This window comes from Thalassophryne amazonica, chromosome 17 (genome assembly GCF_902500255.1).
Source record: "Thalassophryne amazonica chromosome 17, fThaAma1.1, whole genome shotgun sequence".
Lineage (NCBI taxonomy): Eukaryota > Metazoa > Chordata > Actinopteri > Batrachoidiformes > Batrachoididae > Thalassophryne > Thalassophryne amazonica.
In genome coordinates this window covers 23,026,551-23,049,339 of record NC_047119.1, presented here as the reverse complement: position 1 = coordinate 23,049,339, position 22,789 = coordinate 23,026,551, and the positions used below count along the sequence as shown (strand labels likewise).

The following is a 22,789-nucleotide window of genomic DNA, read 5'->3' as shown; positions in this document are numbered from 1 at the left end:
AATATCTTGTCTTTGTGGTGTATTCAATTGAATATAGGTTGAAGAGGATTTGCAACTCATTGTATGCTAGGGGGGAAGGAGCCTGAGCTTGTGCGGGAGGTTGAGAGATACCGACTAGAGATAGTCGGGCTCACCTCCACGCACAGCTTGGGCTCTGGTATCCAACTCCTGGAGAGGGGCTGGATGCTTCATTTTTCTGGCATCTCCCACGGGGAGAGGCGGAGAGCTGGGGTCGCATTGCTTATTGCTCCCCAGCTCAGTCGCCAAGTGTTGGAGTTCACTCCGGTGAACGAGAGGGTCACATCCCTATGCCTTCGGGTCGGGGACAGGTCTCTCACCGTTGTCTCGGCCTATGGGCCGAGCAGCAGTGCAGAATACCCGACCTTCCTAGAGTCCCTGGGAGGGGTACTAGATAGCGCTCCGACTGGGGACTCCATTGTTCTCCTGGGGGATTTCAATGCCCACGTGGGCGGTGACAGTGAGACCTGGAGAGGGGTGATCGGGAAGCACGGCCTCCCCGATCTGAACCCGAGTGGTGTTCCGTTGTTGGACTTCTGTGCTAGTCACAGTTTGTCCATCACGAACACCATGTTTGAGCACAAGGGTGTCCATAAGTGCACGTGGCACCAGGACACCCTGAGCCGGAGGTCGATGATCGACTTTGTAGTCGTATCATCTGACCTTCGGCCACGTGTCTCGGACACTCGAGTGAAGAGAGGGGCAGAGCTGTCGACTGATCACCACCTGGTGGTGAGTTGGATCCGCTGGGAGGGTAGGAAGCCGGTAAGACCTGGCATGCCCAAACGTATCGTGAGGGTCTGCTGGGAACGACTGGTGGAACCCTCTGTCAGCGAGGTCTTCAACTCCCACCTCCGGGAGAGCTTCTCCCAGATCCTGGGGGAGGTTGGAGACATGGAGACCGAGTGGACCATGTTCTCCACCTCCATTGTTGATGCGGCTGCTCGTAGTTGTGGTCACAAGGTCTCTGGTGCCTATCGCGGCGGCAATCCCCGAACCCGATGGTGGACACCGGAAGTAAGGGATGCCATCAAGCTGAAGAAGGAGTCCTACTTATCTTTGTTGGTAGGTGGGACCCCAGAGGCAGCTGACAGGTACCGGCAGGCCAAGCATACCGCAGCCCGTGCAGTCACAGACGCAAAAACTCGGGTCTGGGAGGAGTTCGGGGAGGCTATGGAGGAGGACTATCAATCGGCCTCGAAGAGATTCTGGCAAACCGTCCGACACCTCAGGAGACGGAAGCAGCTCTCCACCAGCACTGTTTACGGTGCGGGTGGGGACCTGTTGACCCTGACTGGGGATGTTGTCGGGCGGTGGAAGGAGTACTTCGAGGATCTCCTCAATCCCATCGTCACGTCTTCCGAAGAGGAAGCAGAGACTGGGGACTCGGAGGCAGACTCATCCATTACCCAGGCCGAAGTCACCGAGGTGGTTAGAAAGCTCCTCGGTGGCAAGGCTCCTGGGGTGGATGAAATCCATCCTGAGTACCTTAAGTCACTGGATGTTGTGGGGCTGTCTTGGCTGACACGCCTCTGCAACATCGCGTGGCGAACGGGGACAGTGCCTCTGGATTGGCAGACCGGGGTGGTGGTCCCTCTGTTTAAGAAGGGGGACCGGAGGGTGTGTTCCAACTATAGGGGGATCACACTCCTCAGCCTCCCCGGTAAGGTCTATTCCAGAGTATTGGAGAGGAGAATTCGACCGATGGTCGAACCTCAGATTCAGGAGGAGCAGTGTGGTTTTCGTCCTGGTCGCGGCACACTGGACCAGCTCTACACGCTCCATCGGGTGCTCGAGGGTTCATGGGAGTTTGCCAAACCAGTCCACATGTGTTTTGTGGATCTGGAGAAGGCATTCGACCGTGTCCCTCAGCGCACCCTGTGGGGAGTGCTCCGGGAGTACGGGGTCCGGGGTCCTTTGCTAAGGGCTATCCGGTCCCTGTACGACCACAGCAGGCGCTTGGTTCGCATTGCCGGTAGTAAGTCAAACCTGTTTCCAGTGCACGTTGGCCTCCGCCAGGGCTGCCCTTTGTCACCGGTTCTGTTCATTATTTTTATGGACAGAATTTCTAGGTGCAGCCAGGGTGTAGAGGGGGTCTGGTTTGGGAACCACAGAATCTCGTCTCTGCTGTTTGCGGACGATGTGGTTCTGTTGGCTTCGTCAAATCAGGACCTTCAGCATGCACTGGGGCGGTTTGCAGCTGAGTGTGAAGCGTCCGGAATGAAAATCAGAACCTCCAAATCCGAGGCCATGGTTCTCGACCGGAAAAAGGTGCTTTGCCCTCTTCAGGTCGGTGGAGTGTCCTTGCCTCAAGTGGAGGAGTTTAAGTATCTCAGGGTCTTGTTCACGAGTGAGGGACGGATGGAGCATGAGATCGACAGACGGATCAGTGCAGCATCTGCAGTGATGCGGTCGCTGTATTGGACCATTGTGGTGAAGAGAGAGCTAAGTAGGGGGGCAAAGCTCTCGATTTACCGATCAATCTATGTTCCGATCTTCACCTATGGTCATGAGATTTGACTCATGACCGAAAGAATGAGATCGCGAGTACAAGCGGCCGAGATGAGTTTCCTCCGCAGGGTGGCTGGGCGCTCCCTTAGAGATAGGGTGAGGAGCTCGGTCACTCGGGAGGAGCTCGGAGTCGAGCCGCTGCTCCTCCACATCGAAAGGAGTCAGTTGAGGTGGCTCGGGCATCTTTTCCGGATGCCCCCTGGACGCCTCCCTGGAGAGGTGTTCCAGGCACGTCCCACTGGGAGGAGGCCCCGGGGAAGACCCAGGACACGCTGGAGGGACTACATCTCTCGGCTGGCTTGGGAACGCCTTGGGGTTCCCCCGGAGGAGCTGGAGGAGGTGTGTGTGGATCGGGAGGTCTGGGCGGCTTTGCTTGAGCTGCTGCCCCCGCGACCCGACTCCGGATAAAGCGGAAGAAAATGGATGGATGGATGTATTCTGTTTTTATTTACATTTTACACAACGTCCCAACTTCATTGGAATTGGGGTTGTAGACGGAAAAGCGCTATATAAATGCAGTCCACATATCCAGTTGAACCATCAGGATGCTGGTGAACATCCAAGTCTCACAACCATACAGGGATCACAAGGAGCTTAAAGACTTGGACCCTCATTCTCCTGCAGAGATCTTCCAAGGCATCTCTTAATCTCAAAGGTCAAGGTTCAAGAGACATGAATGTCACTGGAGTTAAGTGAATCTTTACAAGTTCGCTTTTACCGCATGCAGATGCACATATCACAGCCAAGTGATTGTACCCCAAGCCCTCCTGATTCATTTCTCAAGTGCTACAATCAGGATTTCCATTGATTCTACAAAAATGTCAGCATCAGCGACAATGTCAAACTCAGCAAACCTTTCCGGGTCAACAAAAGCACCTAAGACATCGTCCACAACTACAAGCACTGAACAAAGTAGGAGCTAGAATGAATCCCTAACAAACACCAGAATTCTGCCCCCCCCCCCCCACACACACACACACACACACACAAACCCTAACCCACACACACCACTCACAGTAAATCTGTATCAACCACTGAAGATGTCCGGCAACTAGTTGGGGATCCTGCAAATTTGAATATGTCCCTCAGAGCAGTCCAGTCAACCTACTCAAACCAAACTGCAAGGAAGCAGTGCCAATATTTGCTTGTTTTCACTGATTACTCGCATTAGTGTTGCAGCTTAGCTAAGATTTCCATATCAATTGTTCATTTTGTGACTAAAGCACCACATTTGGTACACATATTCTCAATTAAATATTCATTTTCAAATGTGGAGGCATCCTGGACCTGACCTAACGACCTACAGGGGTCAATGAAGAATTACACAGGGGTCAAAATTTAAAATGCTGCAATCATATTGAAAAGTATATAATATTATTCATCTGGTTATAAAGATTCCAAAAAAAAAAAAGGTATAGATTAGACTATTCTTGACTAAATGTTGTGGAGTTATGGGGTTAAAAACAGCAAAAACAAGGACAAAAGGTCAATTTCAGTTTGTACAGGGGTCAAAAGTTAAAGTTGCGCCAATTTTGGTAAAAAAAAAAAAGTGATGCAAATTATTGGTTAATAGGATTTTGAAAAGGAATAGTTTGCAATATGTGTCATGCTTAGTTATCATGTTACAGGGTAACAAATGTCACACATATCATAGAATCCAATGGACATCAACAGTGTTTGACCTTTACTTTGGAGACCAAACACAGACACAGACCAAACATTTAACACACACAAAACTGTGCGTTGTCATTTCGGCTGCTCCCGTCTTGGGACGGGGTCGCCACAGCGGATACAGCCAGATCCGCACTGGTAACTGGCACAAGTTTTACGCCGGATGCCTTTCCTGACGCAACTCCAATTTCACCTGGAAAAACACACACAAAGCTATTCCATCTATTCATCCTATTAGCTCATCCAATAATCTGCATCTTTTTTTTTTTTTACCAAAATTATCACAACTTTAACTTTTGACCCCTGTACAACCTGAAGTTGACCTTTGTCCTTGTTTTTGCTGTTTTGACCCTGTAACCCCACAACGTTTAATCAAGGATAGTCTAAACTATATCGTTTTGGAATTGTTATGATCAAATAATTTGATATACCTTTCAATATGATTGCAACATTTTTAAATTTTAACCCCTGTGTAATTCTTCATTGACCCCTGTAGGTTATGAGAGGTCAGCTCCAGGATGCCTCCACATCTGAAGAGGAACATTCTAAGTAATGTTAATTAGATGATTCATTTAGAATATGTGTGCCAAATTTCATGTTCGTCACAAAATGCACAATCAGTTTGCGTATCCGCTGTACTATTACTAGGATGTTTTCAACCACTGACTTCATGGCCATAAAGCCGGACAGTTCAGATCTCTGAGCCAAAAGTAACGGACTGAAACCTGTTAAGAATGATCCTCGTAATCACCTTCCCTGGCACAGACAGCAGCAGAATACCCCAGTAGTTGTAATCCTGGTGATCACTTTTCCTTTCCAGAGTGGGATGACAGAGTCCTTTCTTCCAGTCTGCACTCTGTAGGGTAAACACTCACTTCCCAGATTGAAACAAACATTTGCAATACCAGGAGCACTCCACATCCTGTCAGACATGGGGCCAAATACAAAAGTATTTGTATTTGAAAATACTTAAATACATTTTTCGGAGTATTTGTATTTTCTGATTTTGAATTCAAAGTATTTGTATTTCAAATACATCGCCGATCCCAAGTATTTCCAAATACTTTTTCAAATACTTTTCAAACTTGGGAATCTCTGTGACACCGTGTTGAATATAGATTGTGATAGTTTGATTAGTGCCTGTGATATTATAATAGTGAATATGTGATCAAACATTCAATCCTTTACTTATCAATAGTATTTGGTCATGTTATTTTCACAATAAACTGTCACCGGTTTATCAGTTTTTGTGTTGATTTGTTGTTTATAGTTCATAGAAAGTATTTGTATTTGTATTTGAAATACGCATGTTGTGTGGGCCGCTGAAGAGGAGGTACTGCTGGCCCACCACAAGATGACGCCCTGCTTGAAGTGCGGGCTTCAAGCACGAGACGGCGTCGGAGCGACCAGGAGTGACAGCTGTCACTCATCATCCGTACCAGCTGTCACTCATCCACTACTCATCACCACCACCATAAAGGCCGGACTGCAACTCCACCTCCCCGCCGAGAAATCAACTACCAATCAGGTAATTTTCTCTGCTGACTTAAACTTTGAGTATTAGTCTGATCTCTTTTTGCAGCCGTTTTCCTGTGGTGTGCCTTATCTGCGGAGTTGGCGTTTGGTGTGGACTGCGACGGATTCGCCTCACACCCCACTCAGATAAGCGGTTAACTCAGGAGCTGGATGAGTGTATGATTGGAGGTGGAGGTTCTCCCTCCTTTACTGAATACAGACTGTGGGATTACTGAGTGTGCGACCTCACACTCATCTGGACTCTGTTCTCTGCCAGCAGTACCGGGTCTGACTGCTGAAGACAGCGGCCACCTGGGGCTTGGCGGCTCCGGTGTTCTTCAGCTCCGTTGGCGGTGGAAGCTGTGTGGATCCGGCTTTTCTCTCGCCAGGCGTCTTCTATCGTTGAGCCTGCCCACACGTCACCTGGTGTATAATTGACAGTCACTATATTGTTATTGTCTGTACATCGTTGTGTGATTCACAACATTAAATTTTAAACTTTTTGGCTTATCCATTGTCTGTTCATTAACGCCCCGTTGTGGGTCCGTGACACGACACTTTCACAACGCAAAATATAAAGTATTTGTATTTGAAAAAGTACAAAGTATTTGTATTTAAATACAATGCAAAGTATTGTTGACCCCATGTGTGCATCCCGTATGCGCGAAGCAAATGCGTATGATTATCATGATTCAACTAATTCTCAATGTTTTTCCCCAGTTAAGAAGTAATTGGCAACACAACGTTCATGCAAGAATGTTCCAACGGTCGTCCTACTCAGTTACAATAGCAGAGCCAAGAAACATTAGAAACATTTTATTAAAAGCATGGTGGGGGGGGGGGGGGGGACATTCATGTCCTCAAATGGAACATAAATACAAAATATATATGTACAAATTATGGCAGTGACAAAGTATACCAACCAAGTACTTTCTAAAAATGTTTTTTTTTTTTTTCACCAAGAAGCAGGAAACAAATGATCTGCAGGTCCCAATGTGTTATCGAACAAAGACATCATTGAACACACCCACTAACAATCTGACTGAGGTCCACCAAGATGCATGACACTGGAGATACAAAATGAGGTATGTACTCCTTCTGAATGAAAAGCAAGTTCTTGTAACGTGAGATTTTTTTGTACCGTTATACAGATGCTCTCACTATTCCTGGACATTTTATCAGTCATTTTGTTTTTTCCCCTTCCAGTTTGCATCTCTAAGTACTGCTGATTTTTTTTGTTTGTTTTTTTCTTCTCTGCCTCAAAGAATTCTGAGACAGAAACGGACAGACACACAAGCACACTACCTACGCTAACCTAGAAAAACCTCCATTTGTACAGCTAGCAAATACTTGCTACCGAAATAAAAGTGCTCAAAAATCAAATCTGGAGGCATTACAGTTATTACAGCTTTGTTCTACTTTTTTTTTTTTTTTTTTTTAAGGCCATGCCTTTTATCCCATAATTTTTTGTCAAACTAGAGATTGCTCTGTTACAGATATATTTAGCAGGATTACGCAAAAATTACACATGCGATTTTCTTGAAACTTGGTGAAAGGGTGGACTATGGGCCATAGATGAAACCATCAACCTTTTAGAAAAGACAATTAAACGGGCAGATCCAGGATTTTTTTTTCTTTGTTTTTTTGTAAGATTGCTAGAGTGGGCATTTTTCCAGTATTTAAGAATTTCTCAACACACCGTAATGTAAATATTAACACTGTCAAATATTGCAGATTTTTATTTTTTTCCTTTCAGAATTATCTATGCATTATCTCGAGAAATTCACAAAAGTACTGAAAAATGCCCATCATACCATATTGTGTGTGTAATTCCTGATTTCTTCTTTACAATTACAGTTTCATCAAGTTTCAAGAAAATCAGTTTTAGTTTTTGTGTAATCTGTTAACAGACAGAAAAACAGCACCAAAAAAAATATGATCTCCTTGGCAGAGGTAATAAATGACAATCTGCATTTTAGAGTCATTGCCAAATTTTTACCATTGGGAGGGGGCACAACCACTGTCAAGGTATCAGATTGTTCAAAATGTTATTGATCCTTTTTATCCCTCCGACTCCACTATTTCTATATCCATATTATCACCAAGAAGAGTACCTTTAAATCAGAATACTACAAGCCGCAAACCAGTTTGTTTCGATTTTAAAATCCAAGCTGAAATATTCACTCAAGATTGATTTATTCTATAAATCGGTAAGTATGATCTGTTAAATTTAAGATCAGAGTAAGTCATTTATTTTGCTCATTAACTTGGGCTACTGCACACTGTGTGATGTTTAAAGTATTTTTGCACAAATGATAACTTTCTTTAAAGTGATTGGGTCAGATTACCAAGTGACATACATACACAGTCCAGGTGAGGAAACACTGGAAGGATCTCCCAAATACTATTACTGCACTAATACTGTAGTACCAGTCTGTTTGGGCAGTAGAACCACAAAGCAGCTTTGATCAATTTACAGTTAAATTATTGTTTCATCTTTAATTCGGCTTGCTCTTTAAAAGCTGTGGATTAATATTAATACCACACTAAAGTACTAATGCAAGTAAACCTTTCACATCTTTATCAAACCAGTTTAAATAAAAAATTAAAGAGCAATTCTGATATTTTCAACTGCTTAAACAATAAAACATTTGTCGCATCATTATACAAACATTATACTGAATGACATGCTCTTAAAAACACATCTGGCAACAGGAAATACAATCTTGCGTCCGGGAAAAGAAAATCCCATGATTAAGGCATTAGATTGAATATTTACCGTTTTCATGTACGCATTCCAAATTTGCACAATCCCATTTTATATTGTATTAAAACAAGTCTCAGCTTAATTACGCTTCTTTTTTTTCTGTGTACACACATTTCAAATGTAACACATTGAGCGGCATTTGACAGGGCACCAGCTACTGCACAACAGTTTTTTTTCTTTTTAAATTAAAATTCCTTGTTACGTTAGCCGTCACTGTTCTCTCCCAGCGTTGGCTCACCCCTCTCTCATTTCTTCTGGTTTTCATTGCATGTTCTTCTGCAGCATTTGCCAAGTCCTAGCTGGAATCACCACCAGGGGACTGTGCGTCAGGGGACTGAGGGCTGTCCTGCTCATCTGAAGGCAGGTGGACGCGCTGCTCATCCATACGTTTGGCCTGCACCCTCTGGATGAGACTGAAGAAGTCCTCATCAGGCACTGTGGGGGCATGGGGGCTAGCTTCTGGCGGCGAGCACCGCTGATCATCAATCCTAGAGGACTGCGGTCAGGAACATGAAACCATTAAGAGACAAGGCATGTTTAGCAATGGGAAAATTAAAAAAAAAAAAAAAAAAATCTACATTTGATGTTTGACACTTGCAAGAATCCACCAGGTTAATGAATCAATGGAATACAATGGTATGTAAAAGTTTGAGCACCCCTGATGATTTTCCTTTATAAATCATTGGTTGTTTGGATCAGCAATTTCAGCTAAATATATCATATAGCGAACAAACAGTGATATTTGAGAAGTGAAATGAAGTTTATAGGATTTAAAGAAAGTGTGCAATAATTATTTTAACAAAATTAGGCAGGTGCACAAATTTGGGCACCCCAACAGAAAAAAAATACATCAATATTTAGTACATCCTCCTTTTGCAGAAATAACAGCCTCTAAATGCTTCCTATAGCTTCCAATGAGAGTCTGGATTGTGGTTGAAGGTATTTTGGACCATTCTTCTTTACAAAACATCTCAGGTTTGTTGGTTTCTGAGCATGGACAGCACGCGTAAAATCACACCACAGATTTTCAATAATATTCAGGTCTGGGGACTGAGATGGCCATTCCAGAACGTTGTACCTGTTCCTCTGCATGAATGCCTTAGTAGATTTTGAGCAGTGTTTAGGGTCGTTGTCTTGTTGAAAGATCCAGCCCCGGCGCAACTTCAACTTTGTCACTGATTCATGAACATTGTTCTCAAGAATCTGCTGATACTGACTGGAATCCATGTGACCCTTAACTTTAACAAGATTCCCAGTACCTGCACTGGCCACACAGCATGATGGAACCACCTCCAAATTTTACTGTAAGTAGCATTTTTCTTGGAATGCTGCGTTCTTTCTCAACCATGTATACTGCCCCTTGTTATATCCAAATAACTCCATTTTAGTTTCATCAGTCCACAGCACCTTATTCCAAAATGAAGCTGGCTTGTCCAAATGTGCTTTAGCATACCTCAAGTGACTCTGTTGGTGGTGTGTACGCAGAAAAGGCTGCATTACTCTCTCATCCAGCATCTCCTTGTGCAAAGTGTACTGTATAGTTGAACGACGCACAGAGACACTATCTGCAGCAAGATCATGCTGTAGGTCTTTGGAACAGGTCTGTGGGTTGACTGACTGTTCTCACCATCCTTCGCTTCAACTTATGAGATTTTTCTTGGCCTGCCACTTCAGGCCTTAACTAGTACTTTGCCTGTGGTCTTCCATTTCCTCACTATGTTCCTCACAGTGGAAAATGACAGCTGAAATCTCTGAGATAGCTTTTTGTATCCTTCCCCTAAACCATGATGTTGAACAATCTTTGTTTTCAGGTCATTTGAGAGTTGTTTAGAGGCTCCCATGTTGCCACTCATTAGAAGAGCTGCAAAGAGGAGAAACATTTGCAAATGGCCACTTTAAATACCCTTTCACATGACAGGATTCACCTGTGTAAGGAGGCCAAGGGTCAATGGGCTTATCAAACCAATTTTGTGTTCAATAATTAGTGCTAAATGTATTCAAATCAATAAAATGACAAGGGTGCCCAAATTTATGCACCTGCCTAATTTTGTTTAAATAATTAATTCCACGCTTTGTGTAAATACTAGAAACTTCATTTTACTTCTCAAATATCAGTGTGTTCATCTGCTATATGATATATTTAACTGAAATTTCTGATCCAGACAACCAATGATATAATATAAAGGAAAATCATGAACATTATTAGGGGTGCCCAAACTTTTGCAATACAACTGTACAAGGAAGATTTTTTTTATAAACAATTTGTGACTACTGGGTAAAGAATTGTGAAAGTCATTGCTTCTATTAAATGTAAACAAAGCTAAAGTCTTGAGGACAATTATTACTAATATGAACTTGATTCAGCTACGCACTTAATGCAGAAAATACGGCCCAAAAACGTGACCTTGTATCATCTTGAAAGGAGCACCAGTAGCTTTTTCAAAAAACACTGTCAGAAACAGCTCAAGTTACAAGTCAGAATCCATGCACAAAATTACTGCAGTTACAGAAAACATTCTTCTTGGTGCTGCACTAATTCCAATGTTGGTGTCAGATGCTGCCTTGTGCAACTGCACTCGCTGGTGTTTAGTGTTATTTTAAGGTAATTAACTTTGTGATGGTTGGCATTGAAGAGAGAAAAATAAGTCAGTGGCTTTGGGCATCATAAAATAAACGAGGAAGAAAAAAGTAAAGAAAATTGCAAGTTTTGCTTTTTGCAAGTGTCGGGGGGACGAGTCAAAAGTAGTGAAAAGACAAGAGCCCTGCCAAGAGTTCTGGCCATAAAAAAGGATGACAACCAAACAAAAATGCAAGAAACTTCAGCTGCAACTGTTTTCTTGATGTAGAGAGGAAAAAAAAAAAAAAAATCCAGTCCACTGGAAATCCACTGGAGCTCTACTCAATCCCAAGTAAATACAATTTCTAAAGAAAAACTGCTTAGTTAATATTAGAATGTACCATATGTTGCCAGACAATATATTTCACAGCAGTACTCGTCACGTGTCAAAAAAAGTGTCACTGAAAAGATGAGGAGGGGAGCAAACGTTGCATCAGTCTATAGGTTACATTTATTTTCAAAATATGTGCTATTGCTTCAGTCAACAAGAAATGAAGTTATTTGAATCGGTGCATTATCTATCATGCAAACCGTGTTAGCAAGCAGATGCTAACGGGCTGATTAATGTTGCTGTACGAGGAATAGAAACCACTTCTTGTTACCACTGAACAGGCAATAAACGACATTAGAAGGGCCCAGACGCACTGACCCCTTCAAAACAGAGATAAACGTGTCAACATTTACCTCACTAAATGTAAATAATCTTTTTAAAGCTACTCACTATATAGTTAGCCTTAATCGAGCCGAGCCACTCTACTGCACTGCAGTTGAGGCTGCCCAACAAAATGCAAATTAATCGAGTGCTGATTCGGGGCTCTAAGACCCAGCCCCTCCTCCTTATTCAGATCACAGTACATGAAAATGTTCAGTCATGTGTGCAGATGGGGGATGCCATCTTGTGGTTGTAAATGATAATGCAATCTAACTTTGGCATATAAACCACTTTGGATAAGTTGCAGGATAAGTCGCAGGGCCAGCCAAACAAGGGTCAAAAGCATGACTTACAGTCTGGAAAATATAATTAACCAATTGAATGAGATCCCCAGATTCAGATCTGGTTTGGGAGCATCTGCTCATACTGCACACTGCCACGTACACCACCCTGTGGAATATGCTTTGGGTCCCAAAAGGTGGCATTCATGCAGTCCATCTACAGTACATCTCGAAAGAATACACAGGGCTTCACTTTTCAACATTTTGTTATGTTACAGCCTTATTCCAAAATGGATGAAATTCATATTTTTCCTCAAAATTCTACACACAATGCATAATGACAATGTAAAAAAGATTTTTTTTTAGATTTTCACAAATTCATTGAACATATAATAAAAAGAAACCCTAAAAAAAAGAAAAAAAAAATCACAGGTACACAAGTATTCACAGCCTTTGCCATGGAGCTCAAAATTGAGCTCAGGTGCATTCTGTTTCCACTGATCATCCTTCAGATGTTTCTACAGCTTAATTGGAGTCCACCTGGGGTAAATTCAGTTGACTGGACATGATTTGGAAAGACACACATCTGTCTTCATATAAGGCCCCACAGTTGACAGTGCATGTCAGAGCACAAACCAAGCATGAAGTCAAAGGAATTGTCTGTAGACCTCTGAAACAGGATTGTCTCAAGACACAAATCTGGGGAAGGGTATAGAAACATTTCTGCTGCTTTGAAGGTTCCAATGAGCACAGTGGCCTCCATCACTTGTAAATGGCAGAAATTCAGATCCACCAGGACTCTTCCTAGAGCTGGCCACCTGTCTAAATTGAGCAAATGGGGAAGAAGGGCCTCAGTCAGGGAAGCGGCCAAGAGCTCCAGCATTCCTCTGTGGAGAGAGGAGAACCTTCCAGAAGGACAACCACCTCAGCAGCAATCCACCAATCATGTCTGTATGGTAGAGTGGCCAGACGGAAGCCACTCTACTTAGTAAAAGGCACATGGCAGCCCACCTGGAGTTTGCCAAATGGCACCTGAAGGACTCTCAAACCATGAGAAAGATCATTCTCTGGTCTGATGAGACAAAGATTGAACTCTAGCATGAATGCCAGGCGTCATGTTTGGAGGAAAGCAGGCTCCATCCCTACAGTGAAGCATGGTGGTGGCAGCATCATGCTGTGGGGATGTTTTTCAGCAGCAGGAACTGGGAGACTAGTCAGGATTGAGGGAAAGATGAATGCAGCAATGTACAGAGACATCCTGGATGAAAACCTGCCCCGGGGCACGCTTGACCTCAGACTGGGGCGACAGTTCATCTTTCAGCAGGACAATGGCCCTAAGCACACAGCCAAAATATCAAAGGAGTGGCTTCAGGACAACTGTGAATGTCCTTGAGTGTCCCAACCAGAGCCCAGACCTGAATCCAATTGAACATCTCTGGAGAGATCTGAAAATGGCTGTGCACAGACGCTCCCCATCCAACCTGATGGAGCTTGAGAGGTACTGCAATGAGGAATGGGCAAAACAGCTCAAAGATAGCTTGTGGCATCATATTCAAGAAGACTTGAGGGTGTAATTGTTGCCAAAGGTGTGTCAAGAAAGTATTTGCGCAAAGGGTGTAAACATGTGATTTCTTAGTTTTATTTTTAGTAAATTTGCAAAGATTTCAAAAAACTTCTTTTATGTTGTCATTATTGTGAGTAGAATTTTGAGGGAAAAAAAATTTACTCAATTTTTGAATAAGGCTGTAACATAACAAAATATGGAAAAAGTGAAGTACTGTGAATACTTTCTGGATGCACTGCACACCTCCAAAAGGATCCATTTCTGTGCATTATTCAGCTATTACGTGGCCATACAGTACACTTCCAGCTGCTGGGAGTCCTTACCAATGTGGGTGTTGGCTTACGCTTAGCAAAACATGCCACATGGCCACATTGTTACAGTTGGCTCTCCTGCACAGTGCACATTCGAGTGTCCCTAAGTAACCGATCACTTGACACAAAGTCAAACCAGCTATATCAAAGGATTTGCCAGACACACAGAATACGGAAGATATATTTTATAAATTAAACTACATACTTTGATCATTACTGACAACCAGATAGTAAATAGACATGATCCTTAAAGATGTTTCTGTAAACATGGCTGAAAGAAACTTTGCCATAAAGGAGAAGCATCTTTAAAAGCCAAAGTTCTCTTTTACTGCAACATGATGCCTTCAGGCGATTAGACCACCAAACTGTGACATACGTTAATCCTCACCTGGCACTTGATTAACATGTTGAAGAAGTCATCACTAGGTTCTTGATGATCTCCCTCACCCACCAGGTGACCAAGGTTGTTATGAGTAATCCTGAGGCCTGGAAGATTACCAACATTAACCCGCTGGTCATCGAGACGGCGACTCTGAGAGCTCTCGATCAAATCAAACAGCTCCTCAGTCTGTGGAGAGGTGGTAATTGTCGAATCTAGTAGACAGAAGAGGTCTTTTAGTGCAAATGTTTGTTTTAAAGACAACAAAGTGAAAGAAAATTAAAACATTTTGGAATTCTCATCTTCTTACAATGGATCATCTCAACCGCAGTTAGCATGGCTGTATATGTCACCACAAACTGCTAACAAGTGGATATGTCAACCATGTTTACCGTTTTCACGAATGTTGCTCATCAATATGTCTGTTTCCACTGCAGGAAGTCAACAAACTTCCCAGACAATATTTATAGGACTCATGTCCCGACGAGATGGCCTACCTGTCGAGAGAACATCCATCACGCAACCGCGCATGCGCAGTTCTCTCTACCCGGACTTTAACACCTCCCCCTGTGGAGTTTACCTACATCTCTTTACTGCGCATCTCCCCATAGCGATGAGCTCCCCATCATCTAAGAACAATATTCTGCTTTAAAGATGACGTGTACATGCAAGTCTTTACTTTTTTAAATTGAAAAGACACATTACTATATTTTTATGTAAAGACAAAAATTCCGTGGGTTTTCTCCATTTTTTTTCATTGGGTGAGCGCAACTTGACGGATGATGTGCGCATGCGCAGTTGCACGGTGGAGCTCATCTTGAAGGGACTCTGTCACCGGTCGAGATGAGCGCCACTAAGGCAGAAAACCCATGTAAGTTTTGTATTTACATAAAAATATAGTAATATATGTCTTATCAATTTAAAAAAAATAAAGACTTGCATGTACAGTAGTCCCTCGCTATAACGCGGTTCACCTTTCGCGGCCTCGCAGTTTCGCAGATTTTTTTAGTGCAATTTTGCTTTTTTTTTTTTTTTTTTTTTTTACAGCGCATTGTGTTCTGCACTCTCATTAGGCGGGCCGGTTGCGGCACTGGTCGGCATCACCGCGACTGGCTAAGGGAGAGGACACGCATTGTGTTCTGCGTCCTGATTGGCTAAGGGACTGTACACCATTGTCAATCAGTCTCCTCCGTGCCGTGTCTCCTGTACAGTACAGAATGCGGTCAGCTTGCCAAATTTGTTTATAGAATCTTCTCGCCCAGAAGAAAAAAAGAGCGCCAACAACTACCCATAACTATGTTCTTCACTCGGAAGAAGACATATGCACCTAGACCTTCAGTGGAAAAAGACGCTACAGCGGAGGTGCGCCAGGATGAAGAGGCGTGATCAAAGGAACTGTGAAATGCTGGTCAGTCACTATTAATAATTTCTTATGTGTCCAACCTTGTAGGTTGATCGTTAAAATTAAATTCATTAGTTCTAAAAGCCATCATAATTAATTATAGGAAAACGCTCTATTTTTATTTCTCAAACAAATGTTTGGGCCTGAAAACAGGTTTTGCTCTTTGGTTTCATTCTATAATACTGGACTTATTTATCCACTAAAGTTTGAAAAGTGAGAAAATGTTAATGCGTCTTTGAGAAAAGTGTATAGTGTGTAGTGAGGGGTTTTACAGCCTTAAAACATCTATAATAATTGTAAAAAACTAACGCTGACTACTTTGCGGATTTCGCCTATTGCGGTTTATTTTTAGAACTCCCGCGATAAACGAGGGACCACTGTACACGCCGTCTTTAAAGCAGAATACTGTCATTAGATGACGGGGAACTCAGCTCGATGGGGGATCTCAACTTGGAACACGTAACTGTCGTTTTGCGCTATGGGGGTTTCAATTCGACAGGGCACCTCATCTCGACAGAATACCGACTCACCTAATTTGCTTTCTCAGCTGTTCTGTCTCCCTTAAGGCGAGGACTCACTGGACACATACAGTAATGTCACAGTAATTCTGTGACAGCTTCGGTCACTATATAGATTTTCTCATTTCTCGCTGAGGTCTCTAATCCTCTCTAGACCTCTTCCATCCTGAAGATATCCAACAGCGCCAGGTTTGGCACGTTTCTTCTCTTGATTCTCTAATCTGGTTTAGTGCTTGCTGTTGTGTTATTCTCGTTCACAAGTTAAATCAAATCAATTTTATTTATATAGCGCCAAATCACAACAAACAGTTGCCCCAAGGCATATAGGTTAATTCATCATACAAGTTAATGATGAAGTGTGTAGCCCCCCCCCAGTGGTTTTTCAGGGCTGCTCTTAAGCACATACCTCAGAGCAGGGACTTATTAAGCCAACCTGGAAAAAGGCCCCAAAAACCATCTTTCAGGAGCAATCTCTGCAGTGGAGACACACAAAGGTGTCAGACCCCCTAAAATGGCTCGCGAGGAAACAAGACTTTTGTTCAATATAAACAGCGGGGTGCTCCACATGCAAAAATCTGGTCATTTAAAGAAACAGTTTATCACTGTAAATTGCAAGCTAAGGGATAGAACCAGTTTTCATGAACTTGGAGAAAATGTTAGGCCTATCCTGGAATAGATTCCTCCTGTCCTTTGGGGAGTTGAAGGTTTGTGAAAGCTTTGTGAAAATGGAGCAGCTTTAAAATGTTAACCATTAATGTTGCCATGTTAGCTATGGCATGTTAATGGCAACAAAAGGAATCATTTTAAAGCATGTTTATCTGCCTTTCACCTGTGACGTTGGCTTCATTATTTATTTGTGGTAAAAACGGGAAGAACAAAATACCAATGAAGCACTTCATCTCTATTCTGACTGTAGTATATTCAGGGATTTCACTGTCAACCGCATTATAACTGTTCAATGCAGAAGAAAAATAATTATTCAAGTGAATTCCACATTTTTTACTGAATCAACAGTTGATCATTCACCATTCTATATTTTGCGCTCACTTTGTGGCCCTTAAAATTGTGAAACAAGACCTTTTACTATTAAATATACATTGTGTCAAGGAGAAAAAGTTGTTAGGTGTGATTACTGATGATAGCATTAAATGGAAAGCACATATTCAACATATCCAAAAGAAAGTTTCTAAAAGTACTGCAGTATTAAATAAGGCAAAGTACATTCGAGATGGTAAATCACTACACACTCTGTACTGTGCACTGATTGCACCTTACTTGACTTACTGTGCTGAAGTTTGGGGTAATAACTATAAAACTACATTACAATCATTATTCATCCTTCAAAAAAGAGCATTAAAAATACTTCACAATTCAGGGTTTCGGGATTATACCAATCTGTTGTTTATTAAATCAAAGATATTAAAACTTCATGATATGATTTCTTTTAAGACAGTTCAATTGATGCATAAAGCGAAAAATAAACAATTACCTTTCAGAATTCAAGAATATTTTACGCAGAGAGAAGGAATGTATAATTTAAGGGGTTTGTATCATTTTAAAATTGCTGGCGCTAGGACCACTAGGAGGTGCTTTTGTGTCTCCATTTGTGGCCCAAAAAAATGGAATAATTTACTGGAGAATCTTAAGCAATGTCCAGATATTAACTGGTTCAAATATTTATACAAATGAATGGTATTTTCTCGATATGTATTAGATGAATGTGGTTGAGGTGTATTATATGTAGATGCTGTTATACTGGAAACCTATGATCAGGCATATATGCCTGGTTTGATGTGACTTTATACAGGGGTGTAGGCGTTAATAAGAGTTGCTTCTACCTATATGCCTTTAGGCACCATGTATTTTGTTTATTTTCTTATATTTCTTTTCGCCTTTGACTTTTCTGTTTTGAGTTTGGTTGTTTGTATACGAGTGAATTTCTTTTATGCACGGGTGTCTAATAAATTCTAAAATTCTAATTCTAAATTCATTTTCAAAAAAGTTACTGAAAACTAAAGTAAGTCCCCGCAGCTGCTGCCTTGTTTTCACTCGGGGTCGCGACAGCAGATCCAAGGTGGAGCTGCATGTTGATTTGGCACAAGTTTCACACTGGATGCCCTTCCTGATGCAACTCCACATTACATGAAGTTTTAAAAATACAAATGCAGAGTGCAACACTTTGGGCTTTGGAGCAACACACTGAGTGCCCTTCCCATTAAAATCATTTCATTTCAGCATTCATATGTCAAAGGCGTGGCGTTAGCAATACTTTCTCCGTTGTCCCCGTTCTGTGGATCATCAAGATGGCAGCGCTGGTCATCCATGCGACTGCTCTGGAACTTGCTAAGGAGGTCAAAGAAGCAGTCCTCATCAGAGGGGTCACGACCCAACTTCTAAAGAAAAAAAAAAAGAAAGAAAGACAAATTACTTAATTAAAAACTAAATCAGCACACACTGACAGATTATCTTATCTCTGAAGCATGTTTTTTTTGTCAAATTGTACCAACTGATGCCTCGTCTGGTTGTCTGTCTGATCTCTTCTACTATGCTCTAAGGCTGGAATAACACACCGACATCACAAATTACAGCAATTATGTAAATACACCGTTTTGCATGGTGTGCTTCAATGCATCACAGTGCTCACACTCATCTCCACTTATGGCAGCTCTTGCTCCCTGGTATGGAACATATGAGACTTGATCCCAAAAACCTCAAACCTGATGATCAAAAGTCAGTGAAATCTTGAAGATACTACAGCCAAGATACCTAATAAAGAGAGCTAAAATGGTGCTCTGCTCGCTTTGAAAAATTGCTGTGCACAAGCATCTCAAAACAAAAACATCCTGGGCCTCACTGACCTCAAAATGACAAGATGGGAGTAGACAAACTTGGGACTTTTACAATTAATTGGATCTGATTGTTGGTTGATAGACATTACCCGAGACTCGTCTTTCCTTCCTTATCTCAATAACACAACGAAGACTTTTTAGAGTAGATGTTAATGGCTAGTACAGCTTTCCAGTATTTGTAAGTTGGAACTAGTTTGTTGATGTACTATAAACCTATAAAAGTAAGCAGTTATTGTGAGAGTTGTTGTAACATTTCCCAAATCAATAATACATTTCATTACAATTGGCATTAGTCAATGAGTTAATCATATTCGTCACTATCTGCAGTAATAAACAGCAGGGTACAGTAAACACCTTTTCTAATTGAACCTACACACAAAACATTAACAGCTGCAGCCTTACTAGCTTCCATTCCTGTGTTTTCACATAGTATATGTACTGTGATCTACTACTTTTGACTACTTTTGTACTTCAGCAAAGTCTCAAAAATGGTTCATTTTTATTTTTTTCTCTAGTTGTAGACATACAGTGCATCCGGAAAATATTCACAGTGCTTCTCTGTTACAGCCGTACTTAAAAATGGATGAAATTCTTTTTTGTTGTTTTTTGTTTCTTCAAAATTCTACACACAATACACCATAAAGAGTGAAAAAGGTTTTTTTTTAGATATTTGCAAATTTCTTAAAAATAATAAAAAAGAAATCACATGTACATAAGTATTCACAGTCTTTGCCATGAAGCTAAAAAATGAGCTCAGGTGCATCCTGTTTCCACTGATTGTCCTTGAGATGTTTCGACAGTTTAATTGGAGTCCAGCTGGGGTAAATTCAATTGATTGGACATGATTTAGAAAGGCACACACCTGTCTTCATATAAGGTCCCACAGTTGACAGTGCATGTCAGAGCACAAACCAAGCATGAAGTCAAAGGAATTTTCTGTGGACCTCTGAGACAGGATTGTCTCGGAGCACAAATCTGGGGAAGGGTACAGAAACATTTCTGCTGGTTTGAAGGTCCCAATGAGCACAGTGGCCTCCATCAGCCATAAGTGGAAGAGGTTCAGATCTACCAGGACTCTTCCTAGAGTGGCTGCCTGTCTAAACTGAGCGATTAGGGCAAAAGGGACTTAGTCAGGTAGGTGACCAAGAACCTGATGGTCACTCTGTCAGAGCGCCAGCATTCCCCTGTGGAGAGAGGAGAACCTTCCAGTCTGGTCTGTATGGTATAGCGGCCAGACAGACATCACTCCTGAAAAAAAAAAGGTACATGGCAGCCTGCCTGGAGGCACCTGAAGGAGTCTCAGGCCATGAGAACCAGTTACACCAGATCAAATTCTTTGTATGAGAACTTACTTGGTAATAAATTCAATTCCAATTCTGATGAAAAAATTCTCTGCTCTGATGAGACAAAGATTGAACTCTTTGGTGTGAATACCAGATGCCATGTTTGAAGGAAACCAGGCACCATCCCTACAGTGAAACATCCCCACATCATCATGCTGTGGGGATGTTTTTCAGCAGCAGGAACTGGGAGACTAGTCAGGATGAGGGAAAGATGAATGCAGCAATGTACAGAGACATCCTGGATGAAAACCTGCTCCAGAGCGCTCTTGACCTCAGACTGGGGTGAAGGTTCATCTTTCAGCAGGACAATGACCCTAAGCACACAGCCAAGATATCAAAGGAGTGGCTTCAGGACAACTGTGAATGTCCTTGAGTGTCCCAGCCAGAGCCCAGACCTGAATCTGAAAATGGCTGTGCATCGACACTCCCCATCCAACCTGATGGAGCTTGAGAGATGCTGCAAAGAGGAATGGGCAAAACTGCAGCACCTTGCAGCACCTCTAGGTGCACCAAGCTTGTGGCATCATATTCAGGAAGACTTGAGGCTGTAATTGCTGCCAAAGATGCATCAACAAAGTTTTTTTTTTGCCTCCTTGCTCTCGGCCGAGACGGTCGCATTTTTCTCTTCTCCCTCCCTCCTTATCTTTCCTGCTTCTGTGGCGTGTTGTCTGTGAGGCTGCCAGCTTTGCTCTTCTGGAAACAGCAAAAATGGATCTGTTAAAGTGGTCTCTGAACACAATTGACACTATTTTTTCTACAAGACACTCAGGAGCGGAGGACCCGACCTGTCCTGCCGGGACACGTGATGGGTTACGTGACAGTTGGAGGAAATGGCAGGTCATGTGCCTTTACACGCTGTCTGTGGAGGATGTCGAAGATGTGTTTATTTGGCATGGTGGTGACCGGGTTCCTGCTGTGTGGAGCGGGCATAGCGCTGGTTTACAATTGGCCCATCCAGGCTGCCCCACATGACTGATTCGATTGGAAGGGCAGTATCAGCTCAGTCGGCGGGGGTTAACCGCGCGTTGGAAACCATCTCTGGTAGGATGGCTGCACTGGAAAACCGCACTGATCGTCAGTAATGACCACATCTCCTCTCCTAATTCAGATGTATTGGAAGCCACTCTGTCTCAGACTGTGGAATCTTTCAGGTGTCTGCTAATCTGGATTTTCATTCGGCTTCCCAAAACACAGCTGCACTTCAAGGCCGCTGTGATAAAAACCTCCTGGAGAAGAACAACGCTCATGCCTCACCCCCCCTGGTCTTCCCCCGCCCTCAGCTTCTCCAGCTCTGACGTTGACTGTGGACAGTGGACTGTTCAGGGCTGGGCCCTTCCTCCCTCCAAAACGGACAAGCAAGGCCGTTGATGGCGCCTAAAGGCGGCCTCCGGGTGTTCTGTCTGATAACTGGACTCTTACAAATCTTGGTCGTCGTCTCGTCCTGTTGTTGTGTGTGATCATTGTTCATTGTGCTGATGGGTTTTTTCCTGCATTGCTGCTGCATTGAATCATGTAGCAGCAATGAAGGTTTTTCTTTCCCAAGTCTTACCTTGTGTGCGCTTTTTATGTATTCATGTACTGGGCCGGCTTATGTGTGTTGTTTGTGTGTGTCGTTTGTCATCATGAGGCCGGTCATGGTTTGCTCAGCCCTGCTGTTGACCTAAGGCAGGACATACATCTGGAGCTGGTCCCCGGGCACCTAAAGGCGACTTCTGCTCCTAACTGGCAATTAGGATGGGTTAAATGCAGTAAACACATTTCATTGTGCAGGGAACATGTTCCTTTGTGCATATGACAATAAAATTCTTTTGAATCCTTTTGAATCCTTGAATCCTTTGAGCAAAGAGTGTGAATACTTACATCCATGTGACTTCTTAAGTCTTAATTTGTAATAAATTTGCAATAATGAAAAAAAAAGCAACTTTTTTCCTGTTGTCTTTAGGGAGTGTTGTGAGTAGAACATTCAGGGAAAAAAGAATTTACTCAATTTTGGAATAAGGCTGTAACATAACAAAATGTGGGAAAAGTGAAGCACTGTGAATACTTTCCAGATGTGCTGTACATGTTATTTCATAGTTTCGTTTTTTGTTGTTTTGTTTTATAAATTTGCAAAAACTTTTTTCATGTCATTATGGGGTGTTGTGAGCAGAATTTTGAGGGGAAAAATAATTTACTCCATTTTGGAATAAGGCTGTAACATAACAAAATGTGGAAAAAGTGAAGCGCTGTGAATACTTTCCGGATGCACCGTAGGGGTGCTATAAACTTACAGCAACTGTACTGAACAAAATATTGTCAAATTTAACAACAAGGAATTCACACCAGGCACCCATTTAGACTACAATAGGAAGATTAATCCAAGCTTTATAAAGTGTCCATTTTTTAGGAGAA

At 42.5% G+C, this 22,789-nt stretch overlaps 1 protein-coding gene across 3 annotated transcripts in view; it reads right to left on the bottom strand.

Moving 5' to 3' along the window:
* Window positions 1-6,516: 6,516 nt before the first annotated feature.
* Window positions 6,517-22,789, bottom strand: part of gpsm1b (G protein signaling modulator 1b) — a 65,794-nt gene continuing 49,521 nt past the window's right edge. For 2 of the 3 annotated variants that reach the window (XM_034191598.1, XM_034191600.1), the window contains exons 12-14: window positions 18,476-18,599; window positions 14,296-14,501; window positions 6,517-8,978 (exon numbers count right to left, since the gene is read on the bottom strand). In XM_034191598.1, the coding sequence (XP_034047489.1) occupies window positions 8,778-8,978; window positions 14,296-14,501; window positions 18,476-18,599 (531 nt within the window). In that variant the 3' untranslated portion in view covers window positions 6,517-8,777. The remainder of the gene's footprint in view (window positions 8,979-14,295; window positions 14,502-18,475; window positions 18,600-22,789) is intronic. The other variant, XM_034191599.1, reaches the window with a different exon arrangement.